Genomic DNA, 18,351 nt, shown 5'->3' with positions numbered 1-18,351 from the left:
TTGCCATTGCAGTCTCCTGGCGGCTCCTTTCCCTTGGCAAGGTAAGCCTTGCAGGTATTCTCTTGACCCATGCTGCCGTTGTGTGTGTGTAGTTTGATGCTAGGTTCTCTCTCGTGTCTCTCTAGCATTCAGTTTGTTCCCCCCCCCCCCCTCGTGGTGAAAAACCAAGGGTTGCCTTCTACCGTGGATGGCTGGTGTCCATTGTGTTCCAGTGTGCTTCTGCCTAATTGGCTAGTGTGGTACTCTAATTTCTCCTTGCGCCTCTTACCCGCACTTGGATGTTTATCCAAGGACGAGCCCATGTTCCTCTCCCATCAGGCCACACTGTCTGTGTACCGTTCTCTTCTCTCTTTCCAGTCAAGTCCTTTTTTCTATGTCTATTACATGTTCCAGCCCTTCCAATCTCCCTGCCCGGCTCCTAGCAGGGCAGGCTGGCTGGCTGGCCCACCCTCTACTCCTGTTGGCTGTCCCTGCCTGTGGTACTCAAAAACTGCATTTAGAATCTGAACAAGAACTTTGTCAGGACTTTGTATACCATTTAAGTAAGACCATTTCTGAAAATATACTAGCATAGATTTTTTCTTACTAAACAGAAAAATAACATAAGGATATCCAGAGACCTGTCACCAGACTAGTCCTAGAGCCAAGAGGTATGAGTTGCGAGGAAAGACTGACTGAACACGTTAAATCTCACATCTGAAGAAAGAAGAAACATGTTCTAGTAGATATGATCACAAACTTAAGGAAGATGGGAGGGAGTAGAATAAACAGGACTAACTGTTTAGTGTGGGTACCACAAAAGTAATTAGAGGACACATGAATTGGAAAGAATTTTTTAGGGTCAGGATTGTGAACAATTTGGATACGTTTACCGAACAATCGTGCTAATTGTTCCAGTCAGTTCAGGAGGCTAACCATAGCCCGTGCTACTTGCCCCGCTCCTGTGCCAGGTAAGTCCACTATGGGCTCACCATAGCCCGCGCTACTTGCCCCGCTCCTGTGCCAGGTAAGTCCACTACGGGCTCACCATAGCCCGTGCTACTTGCCCCGCTCCTGTGCCAGGTAAGTCCACTACGGGCTCACCATAGCCCGTGCTACTTGCCCCGCTCCTGTGCCAGGTAAGTCCACTACGGGCTCACCATAGCCCATGCTACTTGGAACTTATGTTCCGAGTAGCTGAATCTAAAACAACAACAACATTCCAGTCAGTTGGGGAGACATCTCCCGTCACGCAGGGTGCAGTCGCACCTCCATAGATCTCTATTATCATCTATTGATACTGGTAATGGCTCAAAAGGGCCACCACTTACGGGCTATTCATGCCGTGTCACCTTTTGGGTGACTTAATCTTCATCATCAATCCAGTCAGTTCCACAGCACCGCTCCTGTGCCAGGTAAGTCCACTACGGGCTCACCATAGCCCGTGCTACTTGCCCCGCTCCTGTGCCAGGTAAGTCCACTGCGGGCTCACCATAGCCTGTGCTACTTGGAACTTGTTCCAAGTAGCTGAATCTATAACAACAGTCAGTTCCATTCTGTAGCAGTTAGAAATATAAATAAGTTTTGTGATGAGTATTGTTTGTTAAAATTATGGAAAAAAAAATTCACCATGGATGTACATAAAGTTAAATTACAGACATACATCTTATAGTAAAGATGTCTGTCTACATGTCTTTTTTTCCCTAAATAAGCATTATTAATAATAATACTATTGAATTATTTATACTGTACATAAATGTTGCCCGTTTCAAACTTAATTTTGCTGCAACGATAATGACTAAGTGCACAGTAATAACAGAAATTGAAATTGAAATAAGTTTATTGAGGTAAAATACACACAAAGGGATGAGGTAGCTCAAGCTATTCTCACCCCGTTCAGTACATCGTGTTAATACATACATAGACACACATCACAAACAATAAACATATTACCAAACATTCTGAGAGACAAACATCTACATTTCCTAGTAATAACAGAAATTCAATCTAAAATTCCGGCCGGAGGAGAAATGGTTGGGCGCGTTACCCACCACCTGATGCCCCAGCTGTTCCAGGAAGGGGCACACACCCCCACAGGTAAACATTGTCTTATTTGCTACAGTCTCAAATACTTACGCTTAACTTAGGTGGTTAGGTTCTGTTGGAAATTACTGGTATTTGTTGTATGTGGGGTAAAGAGGTAGGATTGGAGCAGAGGTCGTGGGTGAAGGATTTATAAGTTTATTCACTGGATTGCTATACCAGCACCTTCAGGAGGTCGTGGCCTCCTGAGACGCTCCTCCTTCGTCCACACTTACCAGGTAGATTGTCTTACACTCCTTTTTCTTCAGTGTTGCTGTTACACCTCTCTGATCCCCTACACCTGCTCCCACCGTTGTTTTAGATTCAGCTACTCAGAACAAAAGTTGCAAGTAGCACGGGCTATGGTGAGCCCGTAGTGGACTTGCCTGGCACAGGAGCGGGGCTGTCTGCTCCCACCTGTGCCTGCCTTCTTTGTTCTTACTCTCTCATTGTTGCAAATTAAAGTTTGAAACTTTTAAAACTAAAATGGCACCAAAGCAATACATGCAGAACCCCGTGACAAACCACTTGAATATTCCAAAGAAATGTAAACGAATTTCAGTTACTACACAAGTTTTTACTAAATTAACCACTCTTAATTTAACATTGATTTATTATCATTTATTAATTTAACCTTAATTTAACCACTCTGCCCGAAACGCTGCGCGTACTAGAGGCTTTACAAGATTGTTAATACTATGCTATGTATTCTCACAAACTCAATATACCTTCTTGTATATAAATAAATAAATGAAAAGGGCACAACTGGCATCATAGTTGCATATCGCAAGCAACCTGTCTTGAGGGCTTGTTCCCTTCAGGCAATCACTTCAAAACTTCTACATAATTAGTACTATTGTCTACTCCTTGTCCATTGTTAGGGTAGATTAAGGTTAGGTTAGGTTAGATTAGATTAGCTTATGTTAGGCTACAACAGTGCATTAATCTTTAACATGTGAAATATGAAATTTGGAAACCGAGTATCGCCTAGAATATCACATTAAAGAAAACCGTATTATAGAAAATGAGTTTACCATAGACATTTACATTTTAGACCATCGATTTATAATACAATAAGGTTATAATTTTAGACTATTCTCTGTTTAGGAAAAAAGTTTAATTGCCACTTTACAAGTAGACTATTATTGGAACCGTAACATGCTTTCAGACCATCGCAAATATTTAGACAACTATCCAGTTGATATGAGAGTGAGGTTGATGTCAAGGTGTAATGACTTTACCCTGAGGACGGGCTGATGACAACGCATTAAGAAAAACTACCCTTCCATAGTTGCTGAAAATGTCTCCTTACAGCCACCCTTGATATGGTGAGTACAATTTAAGATAATTTTCTATGGTACAACAGTGTCTCTGAAGATATATATATTATTGTAGGCTGTAGAGAATTTAGAATCTCGGCTGGTTTCGTCAACAATCAGTTGGGTAATTTGTTGTCCAATTTGACGAGAACACATCTAATTATGTAGCACAGCTTTATGACAGATTTATAGGAAAATAATTTTTTTGCAAGACTGTATGGCTGTGTGTGACTTTACAATCAAACAGACTTTACAATCAAACACAACGGAGTTAAAACGTATTCAGCGTTGAAAGATTATGTAGTTGGAAAATACAGTTGGAATTGGTTTATTTGCATACAAATTAAGTGGTGTCGCTGCAAATATAAAAGGAAGCAATAGAGTTGAGAAAAATATTACCTGCAAGTGGTAATGAGATTATTTTAAAATTTTAAATCAATTGTTCTGTAGGAGCCTTTGCGTCCAAGGAGATTCCTGGTAGTTTTCGTGTGGTTCTGAAAAATGTCATTAAAGTGATAGAACGTTGAGCTCGTTCTCGACTCGCAATCAGGAATCCCGGGTTCGAATGCCCTCGTTGTGGTCCTCAAAGAAAGACTAAACGACTTAAGAATGTAAAGAAGGAATATGTGTTTTTGGTGCCCAATATGTTTTGCACCTCCTCACAAGGTACCTGGCTTTGCCAAATTTGCCTATTGCCAAGGGTGCAAACTCTGTTTGAACAGCTAAAAAAATCAGTTTTACGAACTTCTGAGAGCAACACCCGGTTATACTCAGTAGTATGTAGGTATACGAAAGACTATACAAATAGCATTATCTGTATTCCGATTCACAAGCAGTGCTCCTAGTGAATTAGAGATCCTGTCAGAGCATTTAAGAGATTCCACTGGGATTCATGATCATTGAAGTTCATTGAGGTAGCCAGCTAGTTGGGCATTCCTGTAGGCCATTCACCCGGAGTAACTTATTCCAGATGATTGTAAACAGAGCCACTCTGATAGCTCTATAGTGGAGAACATTGCCTTAACAATGGTAGAGGCAGCTTCTGGGAAAGCTAAAGTACACCACCTCGCTGTACAAGCCTTTCATGCTGGGGACTTCCTGTTAGCTGTTCCTATTTCTTCCTGGCTCTTGGGTTAGTGCTCTTCGACGTGTTGTGTACAACCCGCCCTCTTAAAAATAACGTCACTTTTCGCAGGTATGCGCGGCGCTATGGCCAAATTTGGACGTAATTTGAAATGAAATCGACTCACAAAAGTGATGTACTGTTCCGTTTTCTGTTTGAGTCGTCCGGCTTACTCGGCAAGCTTAGAAAAGGATTCTTTCCATTAACGTTTTTCATAACGTTTTGAAACTTTATGAGAATTTCCTGCCCACCTAACCTATCAGAGGACCCTTAACTTACTGTTGTTGAAAAAAAATCCCAAATTTATATTAATTTTTTTTTTAATTTTCAAATTTCGTCCATATTCGGCCATACGGGCAAACGGTAAAAAACTACGTTCTTTTTAAAAGGACAGGTTGGGCGGGCTTTGCTCCACCAAACACAGATGTATCTACGGCTATGATTCGATAGACCAATTTCAGTGTGTAGGATCCTTTCCTTAATTACCGTCATACGCACTTTCACAAATTATTATACCTCCTTGCAGGTATATATATAGATAAAATAAAAGTCGATAAATTAATAAATGCTGTTACTCCTCTATCCCTGCAGCTAATCGAATTCAAACACCTCTGATCATAAATAAGTTAATAACTGAAATATAAAAATAATCTACAGTATATCTGAAAGTAAAACAAATATATAATTTAATATTCAAGTTGTTAGACAATGAACATTTTTATTATACAAAACTTTTATTAGTGTGGTTTATTTTTGATCACAAATACAGTATAGTATATCATTTTGGTTTAGGCTTCACATTTTAAACCAATTTCATAGCATGTAATTGATTTTCTTGACTATAGTCTAATTCTGGCTCAACTTTCCGGGTATTCTACTGGTGTCATTTTCAAGATCAAATGTAAGTACACCACTTTAGTGCTCACCTTGTAGTGCTAATATCAAAATAAATAGTAGTTAGTAGATGGTGTTTGAGGTCCACTCCGGGTAATATCGCGTCAATGTTTACTTTATAGTGCCAATATTTAGACAAATAGAAGAGGTGGATTAGATAGACATTCTTCTAGAGCAATGGTGCCAATGGTCAGCAGTGCTCTGTGGCCGTCGAGTGAACGGCCACAGAGCCGTGCTCTGTTATAGCAGTAGGCTGCAGGACTTTTAACCTTAAAATCAGCTCTCAAAAAATGCCTATTGGAATAAATGTCGAAAAAATCATTTTTGTGTATTTGTTCTGGAGACTGCCGGGAGGGAGTTGGTTGCTGGACGTTCAATAGAGTAGGCTTCTAGAATTTGGTTTTTGGACGTTCATGGAGTAGGCTTCTAGAATTTGGTTGCTGGACGTTCATGGAGTAGGCTTCTAGAATTTGGTTTTTGGACGTTTTTCCAGCCATTCTTTGATTTTGGGAAGATCTTGGACTTTGTTGACATGGGCCACCAGCGCCGGGAACTTGTCGAAACTCTCGCTGTCGACCCTCAGCATAGCTCCTATGACCATGCCGATGGCTAGGTCCGCCCAAGTGATCTGTTAAGGTGAAATAAAGGTTGATTATAGACCTCCACTCTTTCCCTATCCCAGATTCTATCCTGTTCTAATATCCCAGTGCCTATCCTGTCCTTATAGCCCTTCCACGTGCTGTTTGGTCCTAGTGGCCGTTGTTGTTTTTGATTCAGTTACTCTGAACAAAAAGTTGCCAGTAGCACGGGCTATGGTGAGCAGTGTCGGGTGAAGAACAAAGGCTGCAATAGGCATTGACTTTGTGAAGTACAGCTGACTTTGTCTGGTAGGTCCTTACCTTGACCGTGCCTGGTAGGCCCTTGACCGTGCCTGGTAGGCCTTGACGGTGCCTGGTAGGCCTTGACCGTGCTTGGTAGGCCTTGACCGTGCCTGGTAGGCCTTGACCGTGCTTGGTAGGCCTTGGCCGTGCCTGGTAGGCCTTGACCGTGCCTGGTAGGCTTTGACCGTGCTTGGTAGGCCTTGACCGTGCCTGGTAGGCCTTGACGGTGCCTGGTAGGCTTTGACCGTGCTTGGTAGGCCCTTGACCGTGCCTGGTAGGCCCTTGACCGTGTCTGGTAGGCCCTTGACCGTGTCTGGTAGGCCCTTGACCGTGTCTGGTAGGCCCTTGACCGTGTCTGGTAGGCCCTTGACCGTGTCTGGTAGGCCCTTGACCGTGTCTGGTAGGCCCTTGACCGTGTCTGGTAGGCCCTTGACCGTGTCTGGTAGGCCCTTGACCGTGTCTGGTAAGCCCTTGACCGTGTCTGGTAGGGCCTTGATCGTGTCTGGTAGGCCTTGACCGTGCCTGGTAGGCACTTGACCGTGTCTGGTAGGCACTTGACAGTGCCTGGTAGGCCTTGACCGTGTCTGGTAGGCCTTGACCGTGTCTGGTAGGCCCTTGGCAGTGTCTGGTAGACCCCTAAGAACTAAGGATCCCTAAGAACTAAGGACCCCCAAAGAACTAAGAACTAAGGATGGCTCTGGCCAGCACTGACCTTATCTGCCACAAACCACTGCTTCTCCTCGAATCTCTTCTCAAGACGAGTTGTGATGGGGTAGACCTTATCTGGGAAGAACTCTTCCCTAAGCAGCTTCTTCTTCTCCTCCTCGCTCTTCTCTGACATCCTAAAACATCAGTTGCGTTAAACTTGTGGCTCTTAATATGAGTTTGTGTTAAGCAACATGTTCTTTATGGAGGAAAATATAATGTGCAACTATATTTTCACATGTTAAAATATACATGTGAATGTATATTTTTTGCTCAGATTACCCAGGTCTTTTCTAAAATATTATGTGTATGAATACACTCTGCCTTCCTGTCCCCTGACACAGTGAAGCATTATAGATTATTCTGTATAGGTTTATAAGGACCTGTGTGTGTGTGTGTGTAATTACCTAAGTGTAGTTACAGGAAGAGAGCTACGCTCGTGGTGTCCCGTCTTCCCAGCACTCTTTGTCATTTAACGCTTTGAAACTACTGACGGTCTTGGCCTCCACCAACTTCTCACCTAACTTGTTCCAACCGTCTACCACTCTGCGAAAGTGAATTTTCTTTCACTTTCCTATCCCTGTGTGTGTATGTGTGTGTGTGTTTATGTGGGTATCGTGTATTAGGTGTATATATATTTGATTTACCAGACAATACAACACCTACAGAATCTTGTACGCCTCCGGTATGAGTTCGAAGAGTGTGTCCGCCAGAGCGTCGCAGTAGGCGGCTTCGAGGTCGTCGTCGGGGACGATACCCGCCTTCTTGGCGGCAAAGCGGGCGATGGCCAGGGACTGGGGCAGTGTCTTCCCGTCAACAATCAGCACTGGCAGCTTGCCCCCGGAGATGGCTGCGGGCAACATACCCACAATAACATTAGTTAGAGAAGAAAATCATAAGCCAGTATGGCAGAAGCAGAACGGAACGCACGAAGGTGGAAATAGAGTAGCTTAGGCTATCTCTTTGAGCACATTGGAACACAGAAATCAAGGAAACTACAGAAGGCCTATTGGCTCATACGAGGTAGCTTATAATTGTTGTAATGTTTAGGCAAATTTTCGCCAAAATATGAACAAAAGTTGGATCAGAACTCACTCTTCTTCTTTTCGGGCCATTCTTCCTTCTCGTAACGCTCGTCGATGTAGGGGATTCCACCGTAGGCGAAGATCCAGCGAGTGAGCTCGGCGCGGCCCCTTCCGTTGAAGTACACCAGCTTGTATTCCGGCATGGTGCTCGTGACGGCTCTGTGGGGTAGTATGGGAATGTTGTTTAAAGATTCAGCTACTGGGAACAAAAAGTTTCAAGTAGCACGGGCTATGGTGAGCCCGTGGTGGACTTACTCGGCACAGGAGCGGGGCTGTGGAGTGTGTGAATGTCAGGCTCAGTCTTGTATGATAGTTCTGGCGTGAGGCGGATGTGTATAGCGGGTTGTGAATGTTGTGTTACAGTGGAAGGTCAGGGTTGTGGAAGTTGTGCGAGGGACGTGGACAGGTTGCAAGGATTTTGAAGGTGGAGGTTTTGGGAGTGATGAAGGATCGGTTGCTTGAGTGTGGGGCTGTGGGGAGGTCACATTATGGGAGAGGTGTAGACATGGGGCCAGATTCACGAAGCAGTTACGCAAGCACTTACGAACCTGTCCATCTTTTCTCAATCTTTGGCGGCTTTGTTTACAATTATTAAACAGTTAATGAGCTCCGAAGCACCAGGAGGCTGTTTATAACAATAACAACAGTTGATTGGCAAGTTTTCATGCTTGTAAACTGTTTAATAAATGTAACCAAAGCCGTCAAAGATTGAGGAAAGATGTACACGTTCGTAAGTACTTGCGTAACTGCTTCGGGAATCTGGCTCATGGTTATTGCCCAGGAAATATAACATGAACAACCATGAAATCTTAACAAATATGACTTATGAACAAATATAAATTCGGAACAAAACCGACTAAAGAACAACTATGATCGAACCACAATATAACCTGTGGGTGGCAGCAGTGCCAGAGGAACGTGAGGAATGTGTAAATATTGTGTACCTTGACGTAAACACTTACACACCCACATACACATTCGAGGCGGGACCAAAGAGCCAAAGTTTAACCCCCGCAAGCACAACTAGGTGAGTATACAATGGGGGGGGGGGGCATTTTGGAGTATGTCAGCGTAGAGTTTTTATTTTTCTAAGTTTTATTGGGCAGCGTCACTCATCCTGTGAGTGGACACACCGCCGCCATAGCAGCATGAACCTAGAGTGAAACTGAAACCTTCGGAAACATGCAACTTGGAAAAAGTCTATCAGTACGCATCTCCTACCAGAACTACGAGGCTTCAACTATAAGCATAAAATGGAGCCGAACTTCACCATACATACAGACAAAATCCCTGAGACATGTTAACGGCATACAAGATCCTCAAGAGGAACGACATGGTTTAAAAAAAAGTAACAATGACCCTCAGCAGACAATTAGACTTACTGTAGTGAGACGGGAGATGGCAGAGAGACGGTGTTGCCTGTGGCGGAGGCTGGGAGCGACTGGGCAGAGATGACTCTCTGATAAGTCTTTATCTATGAGTCTCTGGTTCCCGCCTCTGCCTCCCTCCCTGCCCCACCACACGTGAAGGTACCTGATTGGCTGGCCGGCTCCAGCGTAATGATGACCCAGGGAAATGGAAGACGGAAGAGGAAGGAGAGAGTAAAGAGGGAAGAGAAGGAACAGGCGAAGCGAGATAAGGAAATGGAAGAAAAGGATGAGGAGCAAAAGCAGAGGAAAAGAGAGAAGAGGAACCAGAAGCAATATTCAGAAAGGAACAATCATAATAATAATACAAATAATAATAAATAATAATACTAATAATGGCAAAGGGAATAACAGGAATACTCACAATGAAAATAACAGCCATAATAATGAGAGCATTGTGGCAGTGGTGTTCCTGTGGGGCGCTGTGGACACCGTGGAGTAAGCATGACACGGCAAGTGCTTCATCACCGCTCTGTCATCTTGATGTACTAGACCTGTGACAAAGTTTTCGTCCCTGGGTAGATGAGTCACTAGTGGCTAGTCACTAGACCCGTGACAAAGTTCAAGTCCCTAGGGTAGTAACTTTAGAGCTGTGACAAAGTTTTCGTCCCTGGGTAGATGACAAAGTCACTAGTGGCTAGTCACTAGACCTGTGACAAAGTTCAAGTCCCTGGGATAGTAAGTTTAGAGTTTTAGAGTAAGTTTAGCGCGGTGTTGAACTTTCTCCAAAGCGGCGACCTTTCTGAAGATGAAGTCTCTGTGAACAGGTCCACAAGGGCCGTGACGAGGGTTCGAACCTACATCCTAGAGCATCCCAGACGCTGCCTTAATCGACACAAATCCCTTGTGGATTTGTTTATTAGATCCATCACGCTATTGTGATTTGTGTGTAATGAAGTCTCCGTGCATGTGTGTGTGTGTGTATATATATATATATATATGTCGTACCTAATAGCCAGAATGCACTTGTCAGCCTACTATGCAAGGCCCGATTTGCCTAATAAGCCAATTTTTCCTGAATTAATATATTTTTTCTAATTTTTTTCTTATGAAATGATAAAGCTACCCATTTCATTATGTATGAGGTCAATTTTTTTTTATTGGAGTTAAAATTAACGTAGATATATGACCGAACCTAACCAACCCTACCTAACCTAACCTAACCTATCTTTATAGGTTAGGGTAGGTTAGGTAGTCGAAAAACAATTAATTCATGAAAACTTGGCTTATTAGGCAAACCGGGCCTTGCATAGTAGGCTGAAAAGTGCGTTCTGGCTACTAGGTACGTAGTACTTATTACTACGTAGTATATATTATATATATATATGTCGTACCTAATAGCCAGAACGCACTTCTCAGCCTACTATTCAAGGCCCGATTTGCCTAATAAGCCAAGTTTTCATGTATTAATGTTTTTTCGTCTACCTAACCTACCTAACCTAACCTAACCTAGCTTTTTTTGGCTACCTAACCTAACCTTACCTATAAATATAGGTTAGGTTAGGTTAGGTAGGGTTGGTTAGGTTCGGTCATATATCTACGTTAATTTTAACTCCAATAAAAAAAAATTGACCTCATACATAGAGAAAAGGGTTGCTTTATCATTTCATAAGAAAAAAATTATAGTAAATATATTAATTCAGGAAAACTTGGCTTATTAGGCAAATCGGGCCTTGAATAGTAGGCTGAGAAGTGAGTTCTGGCTACTAGGTACGACATATATATATATATATATATATATATATATATATAATATATATAATACACAGTTGTATAACTACTTTCATTTGCTTTAAGTCAAAAGTTTGCTTGATGATTCCTAGGGTTTGGTTTGCTTTCTACATTAATTTTTTACTGTAGCTGTCACTTGTTATGTAATTCAGCCTCCAAGGTCCTTTTCTTCATCAATTTGCTGCAAGGTAATGTTGTTAATTTGGTGGTTGTGACGTGGGTTATGCCCTCACAAGCAAGGTCTTGCATTTTTTTTGGAGATCTACAAGCATTTGCCAGTCATCTGCCCATTTGTGGAGCTCGTGGAGATCTTTTTGTAAGGCTTCAGTATCATTTTCACTTCCTATTTTATCATAAATCTTTGAAGTGTTATCTGGAAATTTGATGATGTGGTTGGTAATATTCTGAGCTATGTTAGTCATGTGATAAAAAAAAGGTTGGCAACAAAAGGTCTCCATTTGGTACTCCACTCAGTGAACTTGGTACTCCCATTCAGTGAACTTGGTACCCCACTCAGTGAACTTGGTACTCCACTCGGTGAACTTGGTACTCCACTCGGTGAACTTGGTACTCCACTCGGTGAACTTGGTACTCCACTCAGTGAACTTGGTACCCCCCATTCAGTGAACTTGGTACCCCCATTCAGTGAACTTGGTACCCCCCACTCAGTGAACTTGGTACCCCAACACAGTGAACTTGGTATCCCCATTCACCACATTTCTCTAGTTATATTCATTCCCGTTTAGCACTCCCCTTAGTATTCTTTCTCTTAACCATTGTTTTATCAAGTCTAGCATTCTACCATTTATTCCATGAGTTTGTAATTTCCTTGCTAGACTTTCATGTAGTACCTTATCAAAATTTTTACCAAAGTAGGTGTATATTACATCTACTAGAAGTCGTAGAATAGCTGGTTGGCGTTTCCAAAAATGTGAACGGATTTGTTAAGCAAGATCTATTTTGAACAGACGCTGCGTTGATATTGAACAGCATTTGCTAATCTTGTGGCCATTCGTAGCGTTCATGTCCAGAATGGGACTCACGAAGGATGTATATGGTTCTCAGAAGGGATCTTTGTCAAAGTTCCCGAAGGATAACCGGATGTTTACCAGTATGGCATATGCTGCTGATGTTATTGTGTTGATGTGTGGCGCTGGCGGAGTGGACCTCTCTATGTCCACTCCTATGTCTCATAAATGGGATGTTTCTCTTAATTCTCTTCTGCATCCGCGCCCTTGTTTCTCCAAATCCCGGCCTCATATCCTTAGAATCCTACCCATACCCTTAGATACCCTTAGTCATGTCCCATCCCATCTCTCGAGATTATCTAGTTCATCTCGCATTGTATTGCAGTCTTTCTCAGTTCTAATTCGTCTCAGTAGCTTAGCATCGTCATCAAACATTGATAAGAATGAATTAGTTCTTCTGTTAGATCGTTTATGTATATTAGGAACAGGATGGGCCCTAGTATTGACCCTTGAGGTACAACACCCTCTCTCTCTCTCTCTCTCTCTCTCTCTCTCTCTCTGTCTCTCTCTCTCTCTCTCTCTCTCTCTCTCTCTCTCTCTCTCTCTCTCTCTCTCTGTGTCTGTCAATTTTAATAGCTGTCCTCTTTGGGTTAGACATGTATATGAGTGGGATTGGGTGGTTATAAATAGGAGCTGCCTCGTATTGGCCAATAGGGCTTCTGCAGTTGCCTTTGTTCTTATGTCTTTGCCATCTTTCTGAAAGGTAGTCCTTCACCCACTTTTGTACTCTTCCCAATACACCAGTCTGATTTTGTAGTTTGTACAGGAATCGCGTGAGGGGACAGTGTCATAATCCTTCTGGCAGTCTAGAAAAATGCAGGCTGCCCCTTCTCTCTCCTGTTTGATTGTCGTCATCTTGTCATAGTGCGTTAAGACGTTGGTCAAGCAGAGTTTTTTCCTTTGCTGAGACCATGTTGATGCTTGGAAATAAAATGTGTATCTTCTGAGTGTTCTACAAGTCTTCTTTTAACATCTTAGTGTGAATACTTGTTAGCATTACCAGCTTGTCTTCAGCACCTGTCTTCATTTTTCTTATGTATATAGATGTACAAGAATGTAACAACTCTTGTATATACCTCAAAAAAAAAAAGATACCATATTAGCCACTTTCTAAATTTCAGGTAGTATCCCCCCATTTCTAGTGAGGAGTTGAGGACTATAGCAAGATGGATCGTCATAATGCTGCCTCTTTTATGGTCAGGGTTCGAGGCTTCCACCACAGCCAGCTCCTCTAATTGTTACTTTACCTCCTCTGGGGTCACGTGTTTCAATCAATCTTTCGTTGACCAGACCACACACTAGAAGGTGAAAGGACGACGACGTTTCGGTCCGTCCTGGACCATTCTCAATCGACTTGAGAATGGTCCAGGACGGATCGAAACGTCGTCGTCGTCCCTTCACCTTCTAGTGTGTGGTCTGGTCAACATAATTTAGCCACGTTATTGTGACTTATCGCCTGCAAATCAACCTTTCTTCTGTTTCAATCTTTCGTCTGGTAGTGCTTGTTCCATTAGAAGTCGTAAATCTGGGTATAATTGTGGTTCAATCTTTGCATAGATTTATCATTCTTTTTTGTGGCCTCTTCATGTATTCAACTAGTTGTGCTTGCGGGGGTTGAGCTCTACTCTTTCGGCCCGCCTCTCAACTGTCAATCAATCAACTGTTACTAACTACTACTTTTTTTTTCACACACACCCAGAAAGCAGCTTGTAACAGCTGTCTAACTCCCTGGTACCTATTTACTGCTAGGTAACAGGGCCATCAGGATGAAAGAAAGTCTGCCCATTTGTTTCTGCCTTGTCCGGGAATCGAACCCGGGCCACAGGATTACGCGTCCTGCGCCCTGTCCACTCAGCTACCAGACCCCTATTTGTGTGTGTGTGTGTGTGTGTGTGTGTGTGTGTACGTGTCTGTGAATGTAATGGTTTTTTACTTAATTTTTAGGTAACTTTATTTTCATTTGATAATTCTGTTTTGTGAATAATTTCGCCATGTCCTTCAATAAAAATTCTTTTACATTTTTTTCATAAATGTTCTTCAAAGGTTATTTTAATTAAGAACCACGTGAAACCAACAACGACCAGATAATTAACGTTAACCATTCCCCATGAAACCACTACCTTCCTCCCAGCACAAACACCCAATACCGCAGCGCCGTTATTTTCTTAGGAGCTTACAAGTAACGCTATGACTCTGGTTGTTAGATAGCGGGTACCACAGTAATGGGCAAACATGTATATCATCCCGACACATTCATCTCGACACGCCCTCGCTCCCTCCCTCTCTGAAGAGCCCTTCATCATATCATCATATCACTGGAACATTGTTTTTCTGCGGGCTGTGATTGCGTCCGCGTTTGGTAAGCGTCGCCTTATCGGTTTCTGTGCTTCGCCTCGTATCAGGGAGTTAGATAGTGTTGTGAGTCACTTGATTAGATCGCCATCTGATCTCTCTTTTAGTGCTGTGTGCTATAGTTCACGGCTATAATTATAGTTGGCGATTTGCTCGTAGCTTTTATGGTCACACTTAAGTTCACACTTAACACTTAAGTTCTTCTCGACCAAACGACACGGTGTGATTGGCTGCACCTTGTAAGTGAGATAGATCTTGGTAAGGTAAAGCATTTTCAAGGCGATGGAGATTGACTTCCATATATTCCAGTGCCCCCTTGAAGACCCCAGTGCCCTCTTTCAAGACCCTAGTGCCCACTTTAAGGACCCCAGTGCCCACCTTAAAGACCCCAGTACCCCGGAGCCAAGACCCTGCGTTTCAGCACGTAGTCTTAGCTTCTAAGATCTCAAACCAAGATAACCAAATAAAGAATGTTGTGATCTTTCTGAGTATTGAGATGGGGACAGCGAAAGGACGATAACTAATTCATCACTCATGATGATAAGCGAATGTATGAAGAACGAGATTGAGAATGAATGTATAATGAAATAGGATGATTGAGAATGTATGATGCAGGAGAATGATGGTAGAGAATGTATGGTTAAAGTATAATATGATGACATTATACGAAAAGTCTGGTAGGTAAATCATAGTCAGTCTACCTGTCCTTAGATACTGTATACAGTGCAGGTTCTGTAGCGCAGTGGCCGTCATTCTTGACATACAACCGATTAAGGGCCCGGGTTCGCTGCCCGGGCAGGACGTATAGCAATGGTTGAAAGGAACTATCAGGGGGAAAGCACCAAGCCATTACGACTATATAGCACTGGGAAGGGGTCAGGATAAGGATTTGGGATGGGACGGGGAGGGGGGGGGGAAGGAATGGTGCCCAACCACTTGTGCTGAACGGTAGAGCGACGGTTTCGCTTCATGCAAGTCGGCGTTCAATCCCCGACCGTCCACTTGTGGACGGTCGGGGATTGAACGCCGACTTGCATGAAGCGAAACCGTCGCTCTACCGTTCAGCACAAGTGGTTGGGCATGAGTACCGGACAGTTGGGCAGCAGTTTTGGGTTGCATCTTTGCGAAGATCAGAAGCGGGAAGTTATCTTGAGATAATTTCGGGGCTTACCGTCCATGCGGCCCGGTCCTCGACCAGGCCTCCTTTTTTGTTACACCCCCCCCCCCTTGACAGCAGCCCGTAGCAGCTGTCTAACTCCCAGGTACCAATTTACTGCTAGGTGAATAAGGAGGCATCAGGGTGAAAGAAACTCTGCCCATTTGTTTTCGCTTCCAGCGGGGATCAAACTCGGAACCTCAGGACCTACGAATCCCGAGCGCTGTCCATTCAGCTGTCAGGCCCAGGGAGGCTAGCGATAGAGACCCTGGTAGTCTTCCTGTCCCCGACAATGAGAATTTCAGTCCCTGAGCCCATTATGTGCCTCTGTAACCCTTTCCACTACCGCCCCACAAGATGGGTATGGGGTGCATAATAAATGAACTAAACTAATGACTGGGCCTTGACTCACCTAATTGTGCTTGCGGTGGTTGAGCTTTGGCTCTGGTCCCGCCTCTCGACTGTCAATCAACTGGTGTTGATTGACAGTTGAGAGGCTATACATCAATTCCCTCTGATGTATAGGGATGTTATAGGAGCTATTCCCCCCCCCCCCTCCTCCGTATATAGCAATATTGTCTCTCTAATGCTCGTCTCGTCGTCAGTGAATTCCATTATATGTCGTGGAAATATGCAGAGGCATATATGGAAGCGTCGAGAAAATTTATTTAAGCTACTCCTCTTAAAAAAGTTTTCTAAAATCAAAGCATTAAAACAAAAAATGGAATGTTTCGTAAGGTAAACTATTAAAAACTTCACGATTACCAGTGAATAATAAATTATGATAATTAGTTTTGTGGAGACAGGATATCTGTGTATATATATACATTAGGTTTGTATATATATACAATTGTATAGAGGTCCCCCCCCTCCCCCCACTAAGGTCGAACTACTCACCCTCTCCACGATGCGAGCCACAGAACAATTGCCTAATTCCCCGGGTACCTATTTACTGTTAGGTGAATGGAAACGTTCCGAACCATTCCTGTCTCGACCGGGAATCGAACCCGGGATCCCCCGATTGTGAGTCGAATACGAAGCCAGCTGTACCACGAGATCCACACTGTAGTACGAGAATGGTATCCACACACCTTGTAAGACAAAAGCGTATCTTAAGTTCAGACGTCTGAGGCTAGCCTCACCTAAGATGGCATTTTGGGGGGGCGGGGGAGTATGTCATATACAGTGCCACCCTTACCTGAATTTACCTGAGGGGTCGTTAACACTAGTGACCAATCCCTGACCGTTCAAATGGTTGGGCACCATTCCTTCCCCCCGTCCCATCCCAAATCCTTATCCTGATTACTTCCAAGTGCTATATAGTCGTAATGGCTTGGCGCTTTCTCCTGGACGGGAGGCATTTCCCGTCACGCAGGGTGCAGTCGCACCTCCACAGATCTCCAGTGTCAGCTCTTGATACTGGTAATGGCTCAAAAGGGCCACCACTTACGGGCTATTTATGCCCGTGCCACCTTTTGGGTGGCTTAATCTTCATCAATCAATCAGCTTTCTCCTGATAGTTCTCCTCCCTTCGACGAGGACAGGTTGTCAAAAGGTTCCCTCATATTTGTCCTGATAATTGTTTCAAACTGGATTTTAAAATTCAACATAGTTTTAGGCTTTAAGGCTTTGCCGGGTAGGCGGTTCCATGGGTTTATAACCCTATGGGTGAAAAAGCATCTCCTGTTCTCAGTCCTACACTGTGGCTTGTTGAATTTGACACCGTTATTCCTTGTTTGTGTTACATCTGATCTTTTGAAGAACTTGTCAAAATGAACATCCTCCAAGTTGTTCAATATTGTTCAATAGGAACTTCACTAACCCTAACAGGCTCCCTGAGTACGGGCGACCACATGGGTCACCGCAGTCAATAAGCTAAGCACCATGAAGAGCACCATTGTCACCTCTGGAATCATTCCTTATTAACCCTACACGATAGCACAGTCGATAGAGCTTCGGCCTTCACACGCTTGGGGGGGGGGGGGTCCCCGGTGTCCCCGGTGTCCCCGGTTCAAGTCTCCGACAGCCCAGGTGAATGAAATGTTAATTTCCATTGGAAGTGTGAATGACAATTTATAGCATCATTATGTCTCCTCTGTTGCCACACAATAACGTGGCTGAAATATGTTGACCAAACCACACACACTAGAAAGTGAAGGGACGACGACGTTTCGGTCCGTCCTGGACCATTCTCAAGTCGACTTGTGACTTCTTGTAAAGTCGACTTGTGACTTCTTGTAAAGTCGACTTGTGACTTCTTGTAAAGTCGACATGTGACTTCTTATAAAGTCGACATGTGACTTCTTGTAAAGTCGACTTGTGACTTCTTGTAAAGTCGACTTGTGACTTCTTGTAAAGTCACTAACACGCATAGTTTTAAGGCACCACAAGGCCGAGCTAAAAGTTTCACTAGACTTGCGAATAGCCAGTAGGCGGAGCCCAGGAGCTACAGTTCACTCGCCACAAACAAAACTTAAGTATAGTTAACAAATCACGCCCACTTACCAAGACATATGTATCTCCACTACACCAATTACCCGCGCGCACACTGCCCAATCACTCCCACAGTAATTGTTGCTCTGCTCCCCG

General features: G+C 43.5%; 1 protein-coding gene across 1 annotated transcript; it reads right to left on the bottom strand.

Annotated features, from left to right (window-relative positions):
• Positions 1 to 5,185: 5,185 nt before the first annotated feature.
• LOC123746525 (hematopoietic prostaglandin D synthase-like) lies at positions 5,186 to 9,609 on the bottom strand. The gene is made up of 5 exons (XM_045728075.2): positions 9,451 to 9,609; positions 8,079 to 8,227; positions 7,650 to 7,833; positions 6,991 to 7,120; positions 5,186 to 6,025 (listed from the first exon to the last, which is right to left on the bottom strand). Exons 2-5 carry the CDS (start codon positions 8,209 to 8,211, stop codon positions 5,861 to 5,863), a joined length of 612 nt encoding a protein of 203 aa, XP_045584031.1. The 5' UTR covers positions 8,212 to 8,227; positions 9,451 to 9,609; the 3' UTR covers positions 5,186 to 5,860.
• Between the last annotated feature and the right edge of the window lie 8,742 nt (positions 9,610 to 18,351).

This window comes from Procambarus clarkii, chromosome 90 (assembly GCF_040958095.1).
Source record: "Procambarus clarkii isolate CNS0578487 chromosome 90, FALCON_Pclarkii_2.0, whole genome shotgun sequence".
NCBI classification, from domain to species: Eukaryota; Metazoa; Arthropoda; class Malacostraca; order Decapoda; family Cambaridae; genus Procambarus; species Procambarus clarkii.
Note: the sequence above shows the minus strand (reverse complement) of the source record. Positions and strands in the feature narration are given on the sequence as shown.

Bases quoted from the DNA above. Each gene is read 5' to 3' on its own strand.
- LOC123746525 (XM_045728075.2), bottom strand. From the start codon at position 8,211: ATGCCGGAATACAAGCTGGTGTACTTCAACGGAAGGGGCCGCGCCGAG. The intron at 7,834-8,078 runs GTGAGTTCTGAT...TGTTGCCCGCAG, and splicing joins ATGGCCCGAAAAGAAGAAGA to CCATCTCCGGGGGCAAGCTG. The intron at 7,121-7,649 runs GTAGGTGTTGTA...CTGATGTTTTAG, and splicing joins CCGGAGGCGTACAAGATTCT to GATGTCAGAGAAGAGCGAGG.